Below are 21916 nucleotides of genomic sequence, written 5' to 3' on the forward strand. Positions count from 1 at the left end.
AGCCAGCCTGTGTCCGCCGGGAGTCGCGAACAGCTGCCGCTCTCCACAAACATGCCAGCAACTGCAAAGCATCCTGAGCAGTCTCCTTTGCGTACCAGCAAGAAGGCAAAGCGCAGCAAGCACAAGAAGGTCCTGCTGTCCTCCACAAGCAAGGCTGCGTCTGATGAGCGTCCAGAGCAGCCAACGTCTAGTGTGCATCCAGAGCAGCCAACGCCCCTGCCGTCCTCAGCCCCTGCTGAGTTTCCGCCTGATGCTCGCCCCGAGGAGCTCCCATCGACCTCCAACAGCCAGACTGCGTCTGCCACCACCTTGCCGCAGAGTGACTCTTCTGTAAGTGTAAAATCACAACATACACAAGCAATGTTAATGCATTTCACAAAATCCCATTGGTTACTAACCCCCACCACATTATAGAAAATAAATAAGTAAATGTGGTGTGTTGCAGGTGGAGCTGGAAGGCTGGGTGCGGCCGTGGGAAGACTCCAATGGCATCCCATCTGCAGACATCCCTTGGCTGAAGGAGGACAGCGAGAGAGGCCTCTTTACGCCCATCCAAATGTACAAGGACATCAAGGGTGTCATTCGAAGGCGCCGCGTCCTAAAGTCAGACCGGATGTGGTTTTACCCCCCCGAGCCACCCGGCTTCGTTAGTGGTGGCATCCCCAATCCAGAGGCCTTTTTCCGCCGCCGTTTTTTCTTCTGGCGCCCCATCGGAGTGTGGCGGTGCTCCCTGAAGTGTCCGCGGGGTGATAAGTGCGCTGGGGCCGGAGGCAACACATACCTCTCCAAGTCAGGTTACCACATCCGTGTAAGGCTTAGTCTCTTCACACCTGTGATTAGTAATACATACATCAGTATTGATTACTTAAAGGTATAGTTCAACCAAAAATGAAAATTGTGTTATCATTCACTTACTCTTTTGTTGTTACAAACCTGTATAAATTTCTTTATTCTGATGAACACAAAGGAAAATATTTTGAGAAATGTTTGTAACCAAACCGTTTGTGCACCCCATTCACTTCCATAATATTCTTTTTTCCTACTATGGAAGTCAGTGGGTTCCAAAAAACGGTTTGGTAACAAACATTCCTCAAAATATCTTCCTTTGTAATTATCAGAACAAAAACATTTATACGGGTTTGTAACAACATGACAGTGAGTAAACAATGACACAATTTTCTTTTTTTAGTGAACTTTCCCTTTAACACACATGAATGCTGATCTGTGATTGATGTTTGATCTCTCTCTTTCTCTCTCTCTCTCTCTCTCTCTCTCACTCCGATATGTGTTTTAGGTACGTCACATCTGCGACGTGTCTGGTTGGTACACCATGGCGACAGAGGTGGTTACCTGTGGACCGTGCCTCAAGGCAGGGGTGGAGCGAGTGGTCACATGGGTCGGTGGCTGGCATGGAACGATGCCATCCTGGAGCAGCTGAGCGAGGCTCATCGGGCCAGGTTTCCGGCTGTGCTGACCGTTAAGCGTGGGGTGGACAAAACTGTGATTCGCCTCCTGCGTGACCGCACAGAGGGGAACACCATGGTTAAGGTGTGGCGGCAGGTGCAGGAGAATCATATGGAGGCTACTATCAAAGAAAGGACCTCTACACCACACTCCTCATGGCCTTGGTGAAACCCGGAGGCATCGTCTCTGCGTTGGGCCACGGGCAGTTCCAGGCGGCACCTCTTCCCAGAGAGCTACCCTGTGCGCGGCTCCTGCGGCACGCCTTTCTCCTGGCTGAGGCGGAAAATGTTCAGGACTACCGGAGCCAGATACTGTCCACGTTCGGCACCGTCCTGAAAATGGACTCAACAAAGAAGGCAAGTGTGTTGACATACAAACATAAGCACCACATTGAACACCACATTGTGCACGAAACACCACATTATGTAAAACTAAACTGTTTTCTATTTGTTTGTTTTGTTGTAGGTGGTAAAGAAATTGTCTGGGGAGGGCAAGGGCTCGGCCGAGTGGTTCACCAGCATCGGGAACGAGTACTCCCAGATCGTGTCCTTTGTTCTCACCTGTGAGGAGTCTGTGGAAAAGCTGGGGCCCATGTGCCGTGGCGTGATGAAGCGGTTTCGGCTCGCCAATCAACCTGTACCCAAGATCCTTTACATCGACCGGGGATGCTGCAAGGCACAGGGTCCGACGGCCATGGAGACGCTCTTCCAGCCTTGGGTGGATGACGGGATGGTGGTGAGGCTGGACATTTTCCACTGGCTCCATCGCTTTGATGCTGCTCTGCGGACCGAAGCCCGCTCGAAGTACGGCGCCTTCAAGTCTGCGTTGGTCGGGGCAGTGCTGGCCTATAACCGCGAGGACCTCCAGCTCCTCATCAAGGCTGTCAGGGCCAGAGACCCTGCCATAATGGAGGTGGTGAGTGACGAGGATGTGGTCCGGCGTTACATCTCCCGAGACCGGCTTAAACATCATGTCCGTCGTGTCACCCTCAGTGCCCAGGAGACATTTCGTCTTGTCCACCTGGTAATCGAAGAGCTCAAGGGTCCAGCAGGGCTCGACGAGAGCGGTGTCAGCCTCTTCAAGTCCCCTGGTGAGAAAAATCACCTCACACACACACACGCACATACATACGCACAGACACACACACACACACACACACAATGTCAATATGTGCAAAATGACAACAGCTCACCATGCATGTTTGTGTGTTTTTGTGTTTACAGCAGCCATAGATGAGATGTGGGCCAGCCAGCAGCGACACCTGGAATGCATCCAGGACCCACCAGGCATGGCCATGTACCGGGTTGCCTGCACAACGACCATCAACGGTGTGGACCTGCCCTATTACAAGTGCCTGCGTGGGAGCAACAGCCTGGAGGGGTTCCACAAGTCGCTGCCCCAAATGATTCCAGGTAAACTAAGGGTGTAAAATATTTGTTTAATTGCAAAAATTACAACACATGTTCCTTTTGTGTCATTCTGATAATACCTGTGGTTGGGATGTTCAGGTCCCCACTGTGCGGCACGGCCTTACCAGGTCTACCTCATCAGTGGTATCGCCAGGTGGAACTCCGACCGCAGCTCGGATGCCGTGTTTGGGGGCGGAGGCCGGCACCACAGAGTCTACTCAGCGCCGCTCATTGATCGCCTCAACTCCCGCTGCCAGCTGCTGTTTGGTGAGACAGTAGAAGAAAACTTCAGGGCCCCGGCCAACATCCAGTCTGACGAGCTGCTTGGGCTCGAGTATCTTTTCAGCCAGAGCACGGGGGAGTCCTTCTCTCTTGAGGGCATCATCAATGACGGTCCTGGGCCGGAGGAGGAGGTCATTCAGCCTGGGCAGGCCGACCCAGACGCCGAAGCAGATGAGGCATACCACAGCGACACGGAACATCCTGCTGCTGAGCCTCGCATTACACTTATCAGCAGTGAGACTGCTACGGTCAACCCTCCTGCCTTTGTGAGTAGAGTACCTATTTGTCTGATAAAAGATAATACAGTGATTAATGTGCAGGTAAAAAAAGTAGAATGCTTTAGTGTATAAGAAATATGATTGAAGTACATGAAGTAAAAAACAAGTATGCTTCTACTTGTTGTGCTTTATTTAAAGAGTATAACTTCCAAAAAGATGTAATTAAGTTCAACTTGAAGTACAAAACGTCCAAAAAATATATTTTTAGGGGTATTTCCATTAGAATGGCGATACAATGCAATTGTACAGTAAGTGTGCTTAATTGCTCATGAATCTTGATTTTCAGTTTTGTAGTTTAGTGCACTTGTTGTTCCATTTTAGTGTACGATTTACGCTTGAAGTTTAGTCAAATAGATGTTAAGTTGAAGTAAATACATAATTGAAAACACTTAACTATACTTGGATTTGATGAAAATAGTACAAAATGTTGAAAATATAAAGTATATTTTTAATAGAATTATTTTTCACCTAGGATGAAAAACAAGACATTGTATACATTGGAACTTACCTACTTTTCTCTCTCTGTGCATGTTTTCCAGGAGGATGTCTGCAGTGAAAATCCTCTGCCGGGGTTTCAGAAGCTGGAGGAATTCTGTACTGTGTTGGTGGAGGTCGGCTTGACAGACCAGAAGCTGCTCCTCAACACTGCACAGAGGAACAGGGTCCTCGATGCCTGGAATGCGGTGGAGGAACATGACAAGCAGCCACAGAAGTACCACCAGCTGTACCGCACACACTGGGGAAACACCCTGTACTGCAGAACCAAAAGGGATGACCTTGCAGATGCCGCCGTGGTACAGAAAGTTAAGATGGCCAAAAGGTACGCACCAGCACAGCAGGACATCAGCCCGCAGCACAACCGGCTAATGTATGTGCTTGTCAAGCTGCTGTGGCTGCACTCCCCTAAGGCCTCTTGTTCCAACCCCGAGAAGGCCAGCATCCTTAAGGCCTATGACAGGATCCAGCACCGGGTCTTGGTGGATGACCCAATCCTGTGCAAGGCAGGCATCCCTCTCCCTAAAATAAACACGAAAACAGTGAGGGACTTCATCCGCCAGCAGGAGAGGCTGGTGAACCTGCACGCCACCAGGCGGCCAGCGGTCATCTCCAAGACCACCTCTGTATCATCTGAAGAGCTGCCTCCTGCACCGTGCCAACCTGCCGTCCTCCCTCCACCTGACTACCCCGTGATGGAGTACATCCCCACGCCCAGCACAGCCGGCACAAAGGTGTTGAAGGGACGGACCAACATGCTGGTGGCGACGCCACAGCCTCCTCCACAGCTTCCTCCTCAGCCACCATTGCCTCTGCCGGTAAGGAGAATCCCCGCCCCCTCCACCATCACCAAGCCTGTTCTGCCCTTTGTCTCCCAGTATGCGGGCCCCTCATCCACGCAGGCGCCAATCCCGGTCGCTTCACCTGTGCCCATCAGACCAGCTGTTCAGCTGACCTCTGGACAGAACACTGTTGTAGGATCATCGTGGTCTCGATCCACACAGTATAAGAGGAAGCTGGCAGACCACCCCACAGAGCTGGGCGTTAAGCTGATGAGGGTGCAGCATCTCCCGACCTGTAAGGCTTGTGGGCATACAATCCAGGGACACAAAAAGTACAAAAAGAAGACATATTGCCCTGCGATTAACCGCTCTGCTTCCAAGGGACTGGAGAACAGAGAATTTAGAAACTATGAACATTTTGTCTCTGTTGTGGACGGACTGGAGGAGTGAACGGCTGGCCCGTTGTAAATAGTGTATATAGTTCTTGTGTTCAAGTTTTACTGTTCTACGTTTTGTGTGTTTTTTACATGGCACTATTGGTTCTCTGCACTGTTGCTCTATTTCATGCACGTTATGAAGAATTGTTCTGTATGTTCTGGTCTTACAATTGCCTTTTAACACGGCACAATTGGTTCTCTGAACTGTTGCCCTATTTCATGCATATTATGAAGAATTGTTCTGTATGTTCTGGTCTTACAATTGCCTTTTAACACGGCACAATTGGTTCTCTGAACTGTTGCCCTATTTCATGCACGTTATGAAGAATTGTTCTGTATGTTCTGGTCTTACAATTGCCTTTCAACACGGCACAATTGGTTCTCTGAACTGTTGCCCTATTTCATGCACGTTATGAAGAATTGTTCTGTATGTTCTGGTCTTACAATTGCCTTTTAACACGGGCACAATTGGTTCTCTGAACTGTTGCCCTATTTCATGCACTTTATGAAGAATTGTTCTATATGTTCTGGTCTTACAATTGCCTTTTAACACGGGCACAATTGGTTCTCTGAACTGTTGCCCTATTTCATGCACTTTATGAAGAATTGTTCTATATGTTCTGGTCTTACAATTGCCTTTTAACACGGCACAATTGGTTCTCTGAACTGTTGCCCTATTTCATGCATGTTATGAAGAATTGTTCTGTATGTTCTGGTCTTACAATTGCCTTTTAAAACAGCACCATTGGTTCTCTGAACTGTTGCTCTACTTCATGCACTTTATGAGGGGTTGTTCTGTATGTTCTGGTCTTACAATTGCCCTTTAACATGGCACCATTGGTTCTCTGCACTGTTGCTCTATTTCATGCATGTTATGAAGATTTGTTCTGTATGTTCTGGTCTTACAATTGCCTTTTAACACGGCACCATTGGTTCTCTGAACTGTTGCCGTATTTCATGCACTTTATGAGGGGTTGTCCTGTGTGTTCTGGTTTTACAATTGCCCTTTAACATGGCACCATTCGTTCTCTGCACTGTTGCTCTATTTCATGCACGTTATGAAGATTTGTTCTGTATGTTCTGGTCTTATAATTGCCCTTTTACACTGCACCATTGGTTCTCTGAACTGTTGCTCTATACATTTAATTAATTATGTAGCAAATGCTCTTATCCAAAGTGACTTACAAATAAATACAATATTTGTACAGATCATGATAGATATAGACTAGGATGTGATTAGTATTAAAGAGTGAAATGTTCAATAAAATATTTTATGCACTATGAGGGCCAATGAACAATAGCCATTGACTTCAATGCTGTCGTTTTTCCATTTGTGGGTGAACAGTTCCTTTAGTATGTTCTATTCTATGGTGAAGATTTGTTTTATCATTAAAATTGTCATGTGTACAAGTTACATGTGTATATCTTCACAATGTGTATTTAAAAGGATTACATTGCTTTTATTAAAAATTGTTTTATTGTTTATTCTAATATATATGTTTATCTAATATGTTTGATTATATGCAACTAAATAAAGTGCTAATTTGTTTTATCATTAAACTGTGTCCTTTTATTTATAAGAATGAGACAACTTTTGAATAATTACATCAAACCAAACTTTCATCATCATTGTAAAGGAATAATAACATTGTTATTATATAAAAAAAATGAACATCCAAAGTCAAATATCCATCTAAACTGATATAGATACTTTATTGCTAGAATACAGGGTATGGATTCTATAGAAAACCATCATAATTCATAATTCTTCTCTAGCCTGTGCACTAATCTCTTTTAACTTCTACTTTGAAATATAAAATTTTTCAATTTTATTTATATAGCGCTTTTCACAATTGGTAATTGTTTCGGAGCAGCTTTACATTAATCGAAGCAGGGGAAAACACAGAAAAATCGACAGACAATATAAGAAGCAAAATACAGCGGCTATGAATAAACTTTACAAGCGAGCGTATTAATAATGTAATAAAAATACTTTATTTTCCGTGACCCTTGGGATGAGGTCTCTTCATGCAAACTTGAAGTGGTTTCTATGGAAGTCGAGAGAGGCAATGCACTATTATTATTTTTGCTTGCTTGTTTTCTCGTGATCACTAGATAACAAAAGTTATTTTCTCGTGATGAAGACTTAATTTCTCGTTATCTCGAGATAATAAAAGTTGTTTTCTCGTGATCTCGACATAACAAAAGTTGTTTTCTCGTGATCATGGCTTAATTTTCTCATGATCTCGAGAAAACAAAAGTTGTTTTCTCGTTATCCTGACATGATAATCCAAATGTCATAATGTAATTTCCTGTCCATAATATTTAGTGTATTTTGAAGTGGACTGCTAATGCATAAGTTGGGGTCTTATTACTACACGTGTAGCTAATGTGTAGCCAATAGACCTAATAAATAAAGTTGGACGGTTCATGTTCGTGAATATAGGGACAATCGCTAAAGTAATACTGTACAGGTTTCTATCTTCAATAGTGTTTAACAGTTCTATTTAAGCTTGAGCAAATCTCTGATCCAAGTAAAATCTCATTTGTTCATCCATGCTAATTTAGCAAAATATGCTTTTTGCTGTTTACAAAACAACACGTTCTGTCGAGTACACGTAAGCTTTAATCACATCTCAAGAATACAACTTTTGTTGTCGAGATCACGAGAAAACAGCTTTTGTTATCTCGAGATAACGAGAAATTAAGTTGTGATCACGAGAAAACAAGCAAGCAAAAATAAAAATAGTGCATGACCTCTCTCGGCTTCCGAATGTGGCATGGCACACAGAGGGCTGATAGAATATATATAGTGACTACGCCACCCTGGCACTTGGCCAGAGATAATAACTTGCACTTAGGCAACACAGGTTCATGTACCAAAGAATTGGCAGAAGACATGGGTAAAATAAGTATGAAGTTGTATTAAATATAAAAAGAGAGTATATGATGCACACAATGAAATCACAAACACAATCAATTCAGTAAGATGTAATGCGGGTGACCTCCATTCTCAGATACCTCTATAGGTGTAAAAGCAGGAGCCGAGGCGTGACAGCAGGGAATAAGGGCACTAATAGGCCTCCACAGCACAGCACAATTTTGGTTACACCTGTGTGGAAACACTCACTCACACACAGCACAGCACTCGTGAAGCAATACCACCACCAAAATCCACCCCGCCTTTGGCACTCAACTCCTGTAACAACAATAAGATGGTGTATTACACTCAGGAATGGTCACAAGGTCACTGGTGGGATCACAACACACTGTATGTGTCAACACAGAGGATGAGGGGGCACCTTTAACTTCTCACTGTGGCTGTGCCCTTCACACATAAGCACATCAATTAATTCAAAACAAACCAAAAACAAAAGAGGGATGTTAATATCCCTCTTCGATAAACAATACATTAGATACATTAGAGTTAAGAAAATACAAAAATAAATCAAAGAACATTGAACAAAAAGAAACAAAGTAAACCTTTAGCACTCGAATATAACAATAAAAGAAAAGGCAACAAAAACAAAAGAAACACAACCACGTTCATTAAGTGTCATGACACGGAGGTGGAGTGAGGACACAAACGCAGATTTCGTAAAAATAAATAACATTTAATAATAAAACTGGAACAAAACACGACAGGTAAGCAAAGACAGGAACATCCAAAATGTGACATGGGGAACAGACAGGGTAGTAATGACAATCATCCGGCGACTCGAGTGACACAGACAGCAGTATACACAACACTTAACAAGGAACAGGTGTGATTAGGAATCAGTCCGTGAATTGTCCAGGTGACGTAATCGGAGACACAAACAAAACATGACACGGACTAGCCGTGACATAACCCCTCCCTCTAGTAGTGGCTACCAGACACTCACATGAACAAAAACAAACAAAGTCTGGTAGGGCGGATCCAGGGGAGGGATGGAGGGCTTGGAGACCCTGACGATACCGGCAGCCGCCGGGACGAAACCAACAATGCGGTGAGCCGGCCGAACCGGAGCGACCCTCATGAGAACCGAGGCAAACGACTTACCCCCAACTGGGAATCGCCGGGGATCCGATGCCCCCGGAAGTTGCGTCCCACCAACGCGGGAAGCGGGCTCCCTCACGGTGATGACCACCCCGGGGAAACGATCGGGCGTGGTCTCCGTTCCGGGCTCCCAAGTCGGGCACGGCGGTGGACCTCCGAGGAACCAGAGACGGCGACTCAACCGAGCGAAGACCGCCTGAGCCGATCCCCCTCCTGCAAGAGCGAGTGATCTCTCCTGGTGAGTCCCAAGAGACATCGGGGCTGGCAGCATGCACGCCCCGATGTCACTACTCCCCCTCAATGAAATATTTGGGGAAGCGGCCCTCCCCGAACTCGCTGCGTCCAATAATGGCCGGATGATTCTGTCATGACACGGAGGTGGAGTGAGGACACAAACGCAGAGTTCGGAAAAATAAATAACATTTAATAATAAAACGCAAGAGTACAGGTAAGCAAACACAGGAACATACAAAATGTGACACGGGGAACAGACAGGGTAGCAATGACAATCATCCGGCGACTCCAGTGACACAGACAGCAGTATAAATACACAGACACTTAACAAGGAACAGGTGTGATCAGTCCGTGAATTGTCCAGGTGATGTAATCGGAGACAAACAAAACATGACACGGACTAGCCATGACAATAAGCTTCAATCAGACACACACACCACACACACACACACATATTAAATTACAGGCAAAGCAACAGCGCCTCTGGATGATACTTCCCACGAAGCCCTGACCATACAAAAGTTAATCGCCCATAGACGCAACAAGTCTGTAATAAAGTTAAAAATAGAACACATTAAACAACAGCATACATGCGAAATGTTTTACACTTTAAAAACACGTACCGGTTGAATGAGCGATCCGGAAACACAGGTAAATACAAGGGTAAGCCAGAAAGCTGCTGGCTCATTCTGTTGTTATGAGATTAATGTGTACAGGGAAACATGAACCGCCAATACGAGACAACACGATCTTTAATAAAGTTAACAATATCATACAACCTACCATTTGAAACTATAACACGGTTAGAACTTTAAAACCACATACCGTATGTGTGCGATCTCCCCACAAATCACGTACACAGCACTCTGTGCACCCTTGGGCTCACTCAAATAGATAGATCTCACAGCACACAACGGCACCGGGTAACATCAGGCAACGGTCGGTACCGTTAAAATCTCCCGCAGACTCACTTCAAACTATACACAAACACAGACGCATCCCAATTACACACGCAGTCTTTACACGAAAAACGCATTATAGCGGTTTCACTTACCTGCCGAGAGGGAACACGTCAACCAAGCACCAGTCGCAAGGTATGTCCAAATAAACAACTCTGACAGGCGACTCGAGATGACACAGAAAGAGGCGTAACCCATCACACCATACTGCTCCGCAGCCAAATTTATACGTCCCCCTGCCCAGTGATAGGACGATCAATGAGCACGACGACCAACAAATCCAAAAGCAGGAAGGGCTTTGCCAATCCTGTCACATGTAGGTTTCTGTTAAAGATGCTGGAAAATCTTGAGTAAAGGTGTTCTCTGCGCTTTCTTCAGAACAAGAATATTTGCAAAGTAAATAAGACAATACATGGTTAAATGCTTTGGTTTTGTTATCCAAAGGTTATGAATGTACTATATACTTTATAAACCCTACATTCTTTGCACCTAAGAATGTAAAAACAGACTTTTAAATAACAGACTAACAAACCAATCTGAATACAAGAACAGCTGTTACTTCTGTCCCAACTTTTACATGAAGACAGACAATATCAATATAATATTGTTTTTGATTTGGTCTTAGTGACTTCGAAGACTTCTCCAGTAACGTACATACGATGTAGGTGCAAGTTGTAGCACTAAAACATTTGTGAAATACTGTTTAAGCAAACATTTATGAGTCATACAGTAAGTGCCAATATTACTTTATTTAGTTTTTAATAAATCAACAAGATAGTACCTTAAAATGTTTTGTGAGTATGCATCATCACACTCGTGAAAATGACCCAACCCTCAAGAATGTCAGATTTATCCCTACATTACAGTTTTGCAGTAATGAGATGAGGCCACAAATAAATAATAACAAGATTCCATTAAGTACTTTGTTTACACAAAGCATGGTATATATATCCATGGCTGCTTAGTTTGTTTTGCCTGCGCTTTCAATTGTACTGTTGGCCGTTTCGTCATCTGTGGGCAAATCTTCAGGAAAGCCAACATTTACGCTGTTGTCATCAAGGTTGGCAATCAACCCATAAATGAGTTTATAATATCATAAAAGGGAAGTTGGATGGGTTGCAGCCAGATGTACTGTTTTGCGCTTTGGCCTTGTGGTAGGCAGTTTTTAAGTAACTTCCACCTGTTTTTAATTTGTTCTACCAAACGACTAAAACCTCCCAACTGCATTTCCTCATAAACCTCTTTAAAGAGTTCGTTATTACAAACTTTCCTTCCATCCAATCTTTCAACAATTTGTTTCTCTTTAAGAATGTTCAATAAATATTCTGTCTCCTCCACCGACCAGTTCTTTCAACTCAACATCATGTTTAGTAAAACGTAAGGATGTAGGCCATCAAACCGCGTCAGTATGCTGCGCATGTGTGCAAGGCATTTTTGAGTCAGATTGAAAAAACAATACAATTCACGCAATTACTGCGAGTCGGATAACAGATTGGAGTACACCACCCCCGATGTTTGAAAAACACCACCCCACGATGTTTGAAAAACGCTTTGGAAAAGAAGATGGGCCGACTACCAAAACACACTTATAGCCAATCAAATCAAATCAAATGCCGGGTTGCGTATGTGTGGGGCGGGTCTATCAACAGAAGGTCCAGATTCTATTGGGGTAGGGGCGTGTTTGTTTATCAACATTGGCTTTCAAACATCATGGACTCCGCCTTTAATACGATCCAAATTTGCATCCGATCGTCCTCAATCGTATTGATTAAGGTGTTTACATGAAGGCTTTTCAATACGATTGAGCCATCAATACGATTACAAACTAATTATTTAGCTGCATGTAAACGTACCTTGTGACAGGGAACTTAATAGACTTTCAGCCAACTGGATCATAACAGGAGGTTCGGGAGACTCAGAATCATCTATTTCGACCATGACTGGAAGATCAGATTCAAGACCTGCAGGAACCATTGAAAAGACTGAGAAACAAAGAGCAGACCACACATACACCACAAGGCCATCGGCATCACAGGAAGCACAACAGACAGGGGACATTCCTTCAACACCTCTTAGACCACCAGACTTGGGGCCTTTGGGACACCAGCCACCTGCACAGACACCAGTGCACTATCAGCCAGGCTTGAAACCAGACTCCAATGCCGCTATCTTGCCTGCTGACCCTGGAGAGGCAGCCATGTTGTCTGCTGACACTGGAGAGACAGCCATGTTGTCTGCTGAAACTGGCGAGGCGGCCATGTTGTTTACTGACACTGAAGAGGCAGCGATGTAGCCTGCTGACACTGGAGAGGCGACCATGCTGTCTCTTGACACTTGAGAGACGACCATGTTTTCTGCTGACACTAGAGAGATGGCCATGTTGTCTGCAGAACAAGATCCAAATAATCTTGTGTGTGGTCCGTAAGGGAGCGGGAGCATAGCGCATGTGTATGCAACCACGATGTTGATGGATCCCTTTTTGGTCTGCTATTCTGTAACAAGGGGGGTCAGACAGAGGAAAGCAGACGATCCAAACTCAGAATATGTTTAATTAAACAGTTAAAAACGGAGACAATCAATAGGGAACCAATGAAACAAAGGAACTAAAAAATTACTACAGAAGACAGGCAACAGGAACTAAGACTCGGGCTCATGCATACAATAATAATCTTGTTGTTACGGTGAGAAACAGACAGAGAGATCCCAGAGCAGATACAGAAATCTTTATTTAAATAATAATATGTATAATGTCAGTAGCACGTCTGGGCGCAAAGGCCACTCCGAGGCAGACGGCAGAACAGAAACGACACACACACTGGGCTTGAGAGGTAGACCACACACGTCCGGGCTACTGCCACACTCAGGCGAACGGTGGGAGAGAGAGAGGAGATCACACGACACAGCAAGAGAGTTCCACAGCTCACTAGGGCACAACGCCAGCTCGACAGGCGAGCGAGATGATCCTGAGGCGGGCAGAGAGAGAGAAAGCGTTAGTGGTGCTGAGAGCTGACAGGGGAAGCTGGACAGCTCCCGAGGCGTGGGACCGCCCAGCTGGACAGCGGCAGAGCCGTGGCGAGAATCCTTAGTTCGCTGGTAGAAAAGGCAGTCTTTAAAGCAGCGGGAGAGCAGCAGTTGAACAAAATAACTGGTATCCAAAATCTACGGGTAGCAGATAGCACAGACAACGGGGAAAAATAAAACTGACAAGAGTGACAAGCAAAACTAGACAGGACAAGACAAGAATCTAGCAGCGCTAGAAACCGGCGAGCACATACTAAGACGGACTTGCAAAGAACACTAAAACACACAGGGATTAAATACTGAACCGAATGGCCATGAAATACACTGCAGGTGAGTGGCGCAGGTGAAACAGATAACACTAATGACACCCGTGACTGAAACGCGCACATGAAACTATAAACACAAAACACCAACACAGAGAAACCAAAATAAAGCAGTCAATGAAACCAAAGTCATAACACTTGTGGGGTAGGTTAATTAACTAATGTAATCATCCATTTCAAAGTACATTTTGGTCTGTAATAATTTCATTAATAACAGATTTTTTATTGGTAAACGATCTGATGTTAAGTAGCCCAAATTTAATGTTTGAATATAATAACATGATATATTGTTGTTTAATTTTATACTGATCAGATTTGGGCATAATGATTTATAGTGTGCTTTATATTTGTTAGTTCTGGAAACAGACAGTTGGTATATGTTGATATCTTGGTAATAAAAACTGTGTGTTGTGGTATATGTGGCCACTGTCTGCTCCCTGACCTGGGCCCCGGATAGTCCACCCCCAAGGGATGGAGACCATCTTTCTTTAGCAGGTCAATTCTTCTCCATAAATGCAATTGTCCATTAAACCTATACTATTGTGTGGGCATTGCTTCGACATCCAGGCATGTAGTCATAATAATCTGCAATAAGGTTGTGTTCATATATGTCATTACATCTACATGCCCTAAATCTTATCAACCTGATAGGCGGGGAGGGGACCAGAGCATTTTACATTTTCTAACAGTGTTTTTGCAGAGTATTTACTTAAGAGTATTTACACTTAGCATAGGAAGCTAAGGTATACATGTGGCATGAAATGCAGGTTATAATAGCCAGTGAAAGAGCCATTGTTTAACCGTTTGCATGCGCGATAGGGTCTCTGTTGTTCACCAGAGCATGATTCGTAAATCTGTTTCATGTAGGGGCAAGTCCTCTGATCCTGGTTAATTTTGTTTGCTTGTAAGGGTTGTGCTGGAGCTAAAATTGAATGTAAAGCAGCACGATTTAATCTCCACCCTACATTATGTAATCAAATCTGGACATATAAATTGAGGAGTTCACATCAATGGCAGCATGTTCGTCTGAATAGTGAGATTAGTGAGATATTAGACATCTGCAGTTTTCTTAAAGCTGACTTTTAATTTACTTACAAGAAATGCATTTAGTAATTATCTAAAATTGCTTGGATTTATACTGACATGTAAGATTAGCTTTGTCACATTATATTAAGCCAAAGTCCATTAGCTACACATGTACAGATGCGGAAATATAGGTTATAATGTATAATTGCATATTTGTATAATTGTAGTTTGTGTTGCTGTCAAAATATAATTATAAATGATAACAATAGTATTTTAAAAAAGTGGTATTCTGACAAATGCTATAATTGTCAGGACGTCTTCACCGTCACCATCATCATTCACTCTTCCCACTCGTTCATGCTCTCCTGAGTATTAATCCTCCTCACCTGTGCCTCATCATCTCACCCCTTTAAAACCCGCACTCTCCTTTTCACTCACTAGGTGTTTCTCAATGTCAAGGAAGGTAAGGTAAACATTATTATCCCACAAGGGGAAATTTGTAGCTGGTTTTAGCTGGTTTAATGTGGCAGTAGCAGGTCTAAGCTGGTCCAATCAGCCTGGCAAAGCTGGTGGGTCAGCTGGTCTTCCAGCATGACCAGATAAGTCCAGCTAGACCATCTTAAAACTGACCAAAACACAGCTAGACCAGCTTATAAAGTGACCAAAACACAGCTAGACCAGCTTGCTATACCAGCAATACCAGCAAAAACCAAGCTGGAAGATCAGCTAAAACCATCTCACCAGCTTAAGGTGGATTTTACAGTAGGGTGAACTTGCCTAAAATTCGAGCTGTCGATCTTAAGGTTTCTTAAAAACTCTGCGTTGCATGTTATAATCCTCACAGATATTGTGTGTCTGTGATTTTTTTCCTGTCGTCAAGGAAAAAGCCGGCAACACAACATATAGGGACAGTTTCATGGACAGGGATTAGACTAGTCCTAGAATAAAATAAATGTAAGAGCTGTCCGAACTGAAAACAACTTGCACTGACATATCTTAAAATACATCAGTGCCCTTTGTTTTGCCTCAGAATGCACACTAGTAATACTTTTAGTAAGGCATGTTTGTTAAATATTTTCTAATGAAACTAAGTTAAGCTAATCCCTGTTTGAGAAACCACCCCATAAAGTTGATCCTGATTGGTCCTCTTCTGTGCATTCAAAGTGCTGATTAGCTCAAGCAATTAGAACCTTATAGAGCCAAGTTAGAGTTCGATTTTGTAGATACAACCTTTTTTTTTAAATAATAAAACGTCCCAAAATGTACAAAACTTAAAAAAACATCATATAATGTAAATAAGTTGTCACAGAGTAAGAATATGTGAATAACTCAATTTTGACAAAAATGTCAGATAGAACCTTATAATTCCAAGGAGACGAAATCTGCCAATACAGAACCATGATCTGGATCTTCATTATTAAGGAGAGAAACAATCACGGAATCATCTGCAAACTTAATGATGCGACGCCTCTCCAGTTGTGTCTGACACTCATTTGTATACAGCACAAATAAAAGAGGCGAGAGAACGCATCCCTGCGGTGACCCAGTGGAAGACAGAAGTGCATCAGATAGAATACCATTTACCTTCACACGTTGAGATCTCTCCATTAAAAAATCCATTAACCAACAATTCAACCCAGGGTCAATATTATGAACACTCTTGAGACTTTCTGCTAAGATATGCGGCTGTATGCAATTAAAAGCTGATGAAAAGTCAATAAAAACTAATCGAACAAAAGTCTTTGTGCCCTCAAGATGTGAAAAGATCATATTTAACAGAGTGCTTATAGCATCATCAACGCCCCTGCCTGGCCTATAGGCAAACTGAAATGGGTCTAAATTTGCCTGTACCATAGTCATTAGTGCATCCTTCACAATTCTCTCGAATGATTTCATAATCAGAGAGGTAAGTGCTATTGGCCTAAACTCATTTAGGGTTTTTGGTACATTATTCTTAGGCACAGGTACAATAATGGATTATTTCCAGAGACGAGGAACTTTATGAAGACACAATGACTTTTTAAAAATAAAACAAAAGATATCGGCCAGTTGTACTGCACAATTTTTGATAATACATTTCATATTACGTGTAAAACAAGTCACACACTAAAAGAAACCACACAGGGACTTAAAATCACCCATTGAAGCTTTTACACAGTTTTTACAATAGTACGGGTGGCCATATCCACATTTGCCTTCGGGTGAATATTTATGAGCGTGACAAAAAGCTGCGGAACTCCCTTGGTAAGTAATGGGGTCGTAGGGACACAGACAGGAGTTCAATATCAGGCGTGCACAATGTTTCCCTAACAACTACTTGGTTACACCAGTTTTTGTTAACATAAAGACATAAGCCTCCACCGAGGGATTTACCCGTCACAGTTGGATCCCTGTCCAAGCGATAAGGTTCCCTGAAACCATCAATTTTCAGATTGGAATACGAGTCTTGACCCTTAAGCCATGTTTCCGTAAGAGGAAGAAGGCATGCACTGTTGTATTCCTTCAGGTACTTACGTTGGCCTGGAGCTCATCCATTTTATTGCGGAGTGACTGCACATTAGCTAACATGACTGTAGGGAGAGGTATACGACGGTGACCTTGTCTCTTTAACCGCTGACGGACGGCACCCCGTCTACCCCTCTTCCTCAGCTTGGATACCCATCCGCGGTTTGGCACTTCTGCTGGAAACGGCGCGAGTGGGTCCACAACTCATTCTCCAGAATTGCGTAATAATAGCAGAAACTCGCGACTATATCGTAACGAGAGAGGTTCATGGAGTTCGCATAAAACACTCCTAAGATGGCAAAAAAACATCAAGAGAAGGAAAAGGCCCGTCATGTTAAAGGAGATCATAATATAAAACTAATAAACAAATAAACACGATAAAACAATTAAGAAAACAACAAGCAACAAACAACTACACGCTACCACACTGCTGCTGCGTGTCGCCATACACAGTGCCACCACATACACAATGCTGGTAAGCAACAACCCAAGGATCCTCGTAAGCCAGAATTTCCAGAATGCTACCTCATCGAACATCCGTCGAAGGACTTTTCCAGTGTCGAGGATCCTCAGAATTTTAACCAAGGACTGAGTCCTTCATTTGAGAAATATCCCATATACAGGAAAGGATGCATATGTGTAGCCTTTGTGCTCTTCGCGCCCTGAAATCATCCACAATCATATGTGCGCAGTGCCAAAATCACACCTTTTCACCGATGCAATGACGTGCACTTGGTAGCCTGTTCCATTTACATGTTCTCCAAATGCTAAAGAGGAGCCTCGCCTAGCCTCTAAAGCAGGGGTCATCAACTATATTTGTCCAAGGGCCAGAATCTTTCTTTGTAGACACTGTAAGGGCCAGATGCTCGTAATATAAAATTAATATTGTATCCTAAGTAATATGTTATTACACTGTAAAAAAAACGATTTTATTTTAACTTGAAAAATCTATGTATTTTTTTACAAAGAATAATTGAGTTGAAGTTAAAACTTAATAATACTAAGTAAAATCTATATCTGTACTTAATTTAAACTAGTAAATATTACACATCCAACAGTCAAGTAAATTTTACTTGTGTGGCACTTAGGAAAAATTAGTTGAAACTATAAATAAGTTATAAATATAACTAACTAGGCAGTGGACTTGTACTTCCCAGCATGCTTTGCATAGGACTGCATTTGGAGAGTAAAATTTTTAATTTAAATGCTATTTTATGTGTTTTTAACAAAAAAGAAAGACTTGTTAGTGTTTAATGTTAAATTATCTTTTAATTATCTTTTTTAATTTATCTTTTAAATCAGGAAGATTCCATTAAAGAAGTAACCTGTTAAAAGTACTTAAAAAAAATTTGGTAACAATATTATACATACAATTTTTAAGTAAACATTACATATTTTTACGTGTAATTTAACTTTACTTAGTAAACGTAAGTAAATTCTACTTATTGTTTTTGCTAATTTTACTCAGCTTTTACTAAATTTTACTTAATTTTGCAAGTGTTAAATTTACATGAAAAACCTGAGTGCAAAAACTTGCAAAAAAAACCCAAGTAAATTTTACTTATTATATTTTTTAGTGTATTTGACTAATTTTCATTCCATTTCTTTGTCATTCATTTGGTTTGTAAGTTTTTAGTTTCGCACATTCGCGTTTTTGACGCCTTTGTCCTTGTTGGCCACCGTACATATTGCCTGTGCTGCAGCAAGCCACTAGGGGGCGATAGCGATATTTTAGGCTTCATTTGTCAAGCTGTCCATCACTGTCAGATGCAGGTCGTAGTTTGTAGAGAACTCTAGAAAATAAAAGAAATTCTGAATATATTTGGAAAAAATGGCATTCTCAAAGAGCCTTAAGCGAAAAGTTGATTCAGAGAACCGTAGTTTTAATGAAGAATGGACTGATAAGTACGTATTCATATTGCCTCCTTTTAGAAATGCTGTACCTGTGTGCCTCATTTGCAACGAAACTGTCGCTGTCGCTAAAGAGTACAATCTGAGGCGTCACCACAGTACAAAGCATGCAAGCTTCAAGGAGTCTTATCCTGAACAGTCAGAGGCCCGTAAGAGAAAAGTTGCTGCTTTGAAATCTCAGTACTCCCATGCCAGCGGAATTATTAACCGAACTTCAACTGAGCAAGAGAGGGCAACAAGTGCGTCTCTGCAGGCTGCCTGGGTACTCTCCAAGCATAACAAGCCATTTACCGATGCTGAGGTTTTTAAGGAGTGCATGGTGGCTGTGCTGGGCTTAATTCCACTGGAGGGCCTGACAACTGGTGCTATTATCTTTGGTAAGCTGGAGGAACTATTTCAAAAGCATGGACTGTCATTTGAAAAAGTCAACCTGGTTGTCACAGATGGTGCTCCTGCCATGATTGGCAGAAACAGGGGACTAGTGAGCAGAATTAAGGCTGTCGCGCCCAGCATTAACGTACTTCACTGTCTCATTCACCAAAGCGTGCTCTGCTCAAAATTAAGTGGCGATCTTAAAGAGGTTATGGACAAAACAATGAAAATAATTAACTTCATCAGGGGGAATTCAAGCACACAGCACCGTTTATTCCGAAAATTTGTGCTGGAATCTGAAGCCTCTCATGATGACCTCTTACTCCACAACGACGTGCGCTGGCTCAGTAAGGGCAAAGCACTCGAGCGTTTCGTTGAACTCAGAGATCAAGTTGTGAATTTTTTAATGCAAAGTCAATCAAAAACAGCAGCTGACCACTTGCGCATCATGCAAGACACAGAATACATGTGCAATGTTGCATTTTTAACGGACATATTTTCCCATTTGAACGCACTAAATCTACAACTACAAGGGAAACAAAATACCGTGGTGAATATGGTGGAAAAACTTGCTGCTTTTGGAACCAAACTTGATATTTTCCATGAAGATTTGTTGTCGGGGAGGCTGCTACACTTTAGCACACTTAAAACAGCAGGGTCACAGAGAACATGAGGACATTTATCACACAGCTGAGGGGAAATTTCTCTGCCAGATTCGATGACTTTTCCATTTCCAGGGATGTCATTGGATTCGTGCGTGACCCGTTCACTATCAGTCCAGTTGGAGAATTCTCCGCTAACGTGAGGAAGATGATGCCGCTGGACGAGGCGGCTATTCAAAGTGAACTGATTGAGATCCAGGCCGCTGGTGACATGAAGGCTGCTCTCCGTGGTTCTGAAAGCTTGAGCGCCTTTTGGGTGGCTTGTCCTCAAGAGTATGGGACACTGAAGTCATTGGCCATGTATGTGCTCACCATGTTCGGATCGACATACACCTGTGAAGCTGCGTTCTCAAAAATGAACTCTATAAAAACCCATGAGAGGAACCGACTATCAAACCAGTCTTTGGAGGACTGCTTGCGCATAAGCCTAACAGCTGTTACACCAGATGTAAAAATGATAGTGTCGATGGGGAAATGTAACTTCTCCCATTAAGCAAACGTGCGTATTTTAGTTTTGCGATTTTCTTTATTTGTGTTTATTTGTTGGATCACAGGCTACTTTAATTTTATGTAAATAGTAGGGGTGTCCTCGACTAAGGATTTACATATTCGAATCAGAATTGTCGAATCTTTCCATAGTCGACCGATAGTCGAATCATATCTATGTTTGTCTGCATGGGTTGGGAGGGGGCCAGACCAGGTACAAATTGGTAACTTTTATTTTCTTTCACAAGCAGCACACATAAACAACTTTCTGTTAAAGTGACCAAAACTGTCTTTCAAGTGATGAACGAAGACAAAACTGACGATGCATTTATATATTTATTTTTTTAAGGTAAAATATATAAGGCAACATTTGTTTATTTATTTCTCATAACATTTTAAAGCCACGATCTACAGAACATCACACAAAAATACATTTTGATAAGTAAACCTAAAAAAAAATAACAAAGGTGATTCTGCCTTGGAAACCCCGGCTACAATTAAGTGTTTTTATTTAATTTGGAGATATAGTGCGTCAAAGCAGTCATGACAAAAAAAACCCGACAAATGAGAAATGACAAATAATTTGTGATTGTGACTGTAAATGATAAAAACGAATCTTTATTTACAATTCATTAAACGTAAATTTATAACAAGAAAAACACTGAAATGAATGATTTTATAGACACTACGCGTTATTATTTACCACAGAAATACCTGCTTGCTTGCTCTGACTTTGATCATCTCTGTATTCACTTTAGATACAGAAAGACCGGATGATATTATTTATTTCAGGAATCTCTTTGCTATCATTTAAAAGTGAACACCAACCATAATATTAAATCACAAGAAAGACATTCGTGTCAGGCAGAAATAGGTTCGGTGCAGATAGTTTCCGTTTCATCACCGAATTTAAAAAAAACGGCTTACCTGTTTTGTAGTGTAACTTTTGACAAGATAACCAAAATGTATGATAAATACATTTTAAAAACGTATACCCGTCGAAAAACATCCGTTTTTTAATGTTTAGTTTGATGAACTCCTAAATATAAGACGCAGATCACCTAGCCCGTTCGGCTAAATTACATGCGCAAGCATGGCCAGCACGCAATAGCGCAACATCGATACAACGAAAAGCTATCCAAAATTTACAGACTTAAATTAGATCAGAATTTACGTTTATAATAGATACATTTTTTAAATAAAATAAGGTCAGAAGTAACAAAGTGCATAA

The 21916-nt window shown here is 42.3% G+C and overlaps 1 protein-coding gene, 1 long non-coding RNA gene and 1 pseudogene across 2 annotated transcripts; 2 read left to right on the forward strand and 1 right to left on the reverse strand.

Moving 5' to 3' along the window:
- The window catches only part of LOC129413447 (taste receptor type 1 member 1-like), a 52319-nt pseudogene that overhangs the window by 16041 nt on the left and 14362 nt on the right, over positions 1-21916 (forward strand).
- On the forward strand, positions 1365-6582 carry LOC129421673 (uncharacterized). Its single transcript, XM_055177555.2, has 4 exons — positions 1365-2554; positions 2688-2876; positions 2973-3421; positions 3973-6582. The coding sequence occupies exons 1-4, from the start codon at positions 2056-2058 to the stop codon at positions 5158-5160; spliced, it is 2325 nt and encodes a 774-aa protein (XP_055033530.2). The 5' UTR covers positions 1365-2055; the 3' UTR covers positions 5161-6582.
- Positions 8799-12061, reverse strand: LOC141363893 (uncharacterized). Its single transcript, XR_012369520.1, has 3 exons — positions 10475-12061; positions 10246-10397; positions 8799-10170 (listed from the first exon to the last, which is right to left on the reverse strand). It is a non-coding gene; the product is annotated as an uncharacterized lncRNA (long non-coding RNA).

This window comes from Misgurnus anguillicaudatus, chromosome 5 (genome assembly GCF_027580225.2).
Source record: "Misgurnus anguillicaudatus chromosome 5, ASM2758022v2, whole genome shotgun sequence".
NCBI classification, from domain to species: Eukaryota; Metazoa; Chordata; class Actinopteri; order Cypriniformes; family Cobitidae; genus Misgurnus; species Misgurnus anguillicaudatus.

What these genes read in the sequence shown, in the direction of transcription:
- LOC129421673 (XM_055177555.2), top strand. Translation starts at nt 2,056, where the DNA reads ATGTGCCGTGGCGTGATGAAGCGGTTTCGGCTCGCCAATCAACCTGTA. An exon ending in CAGCCTCTTCAAGTCCCCTG is followed by an intron (nt 2,555 to 2,687) that starts GTGAGAAAAATC and finishes TTGTGTTTACAG; the next exon opens with CAGCCATAGATGAGATGTGG. An exon ending in CGGTCAACCCTCCTGCCTTT is followed by an intron (nt 3,422 to 3,972) that starts GTGAGTAGAGTA and finishes CATGTTTTCCAG; the next exon opens with GAGGATGTCTGCAGTGAAAA.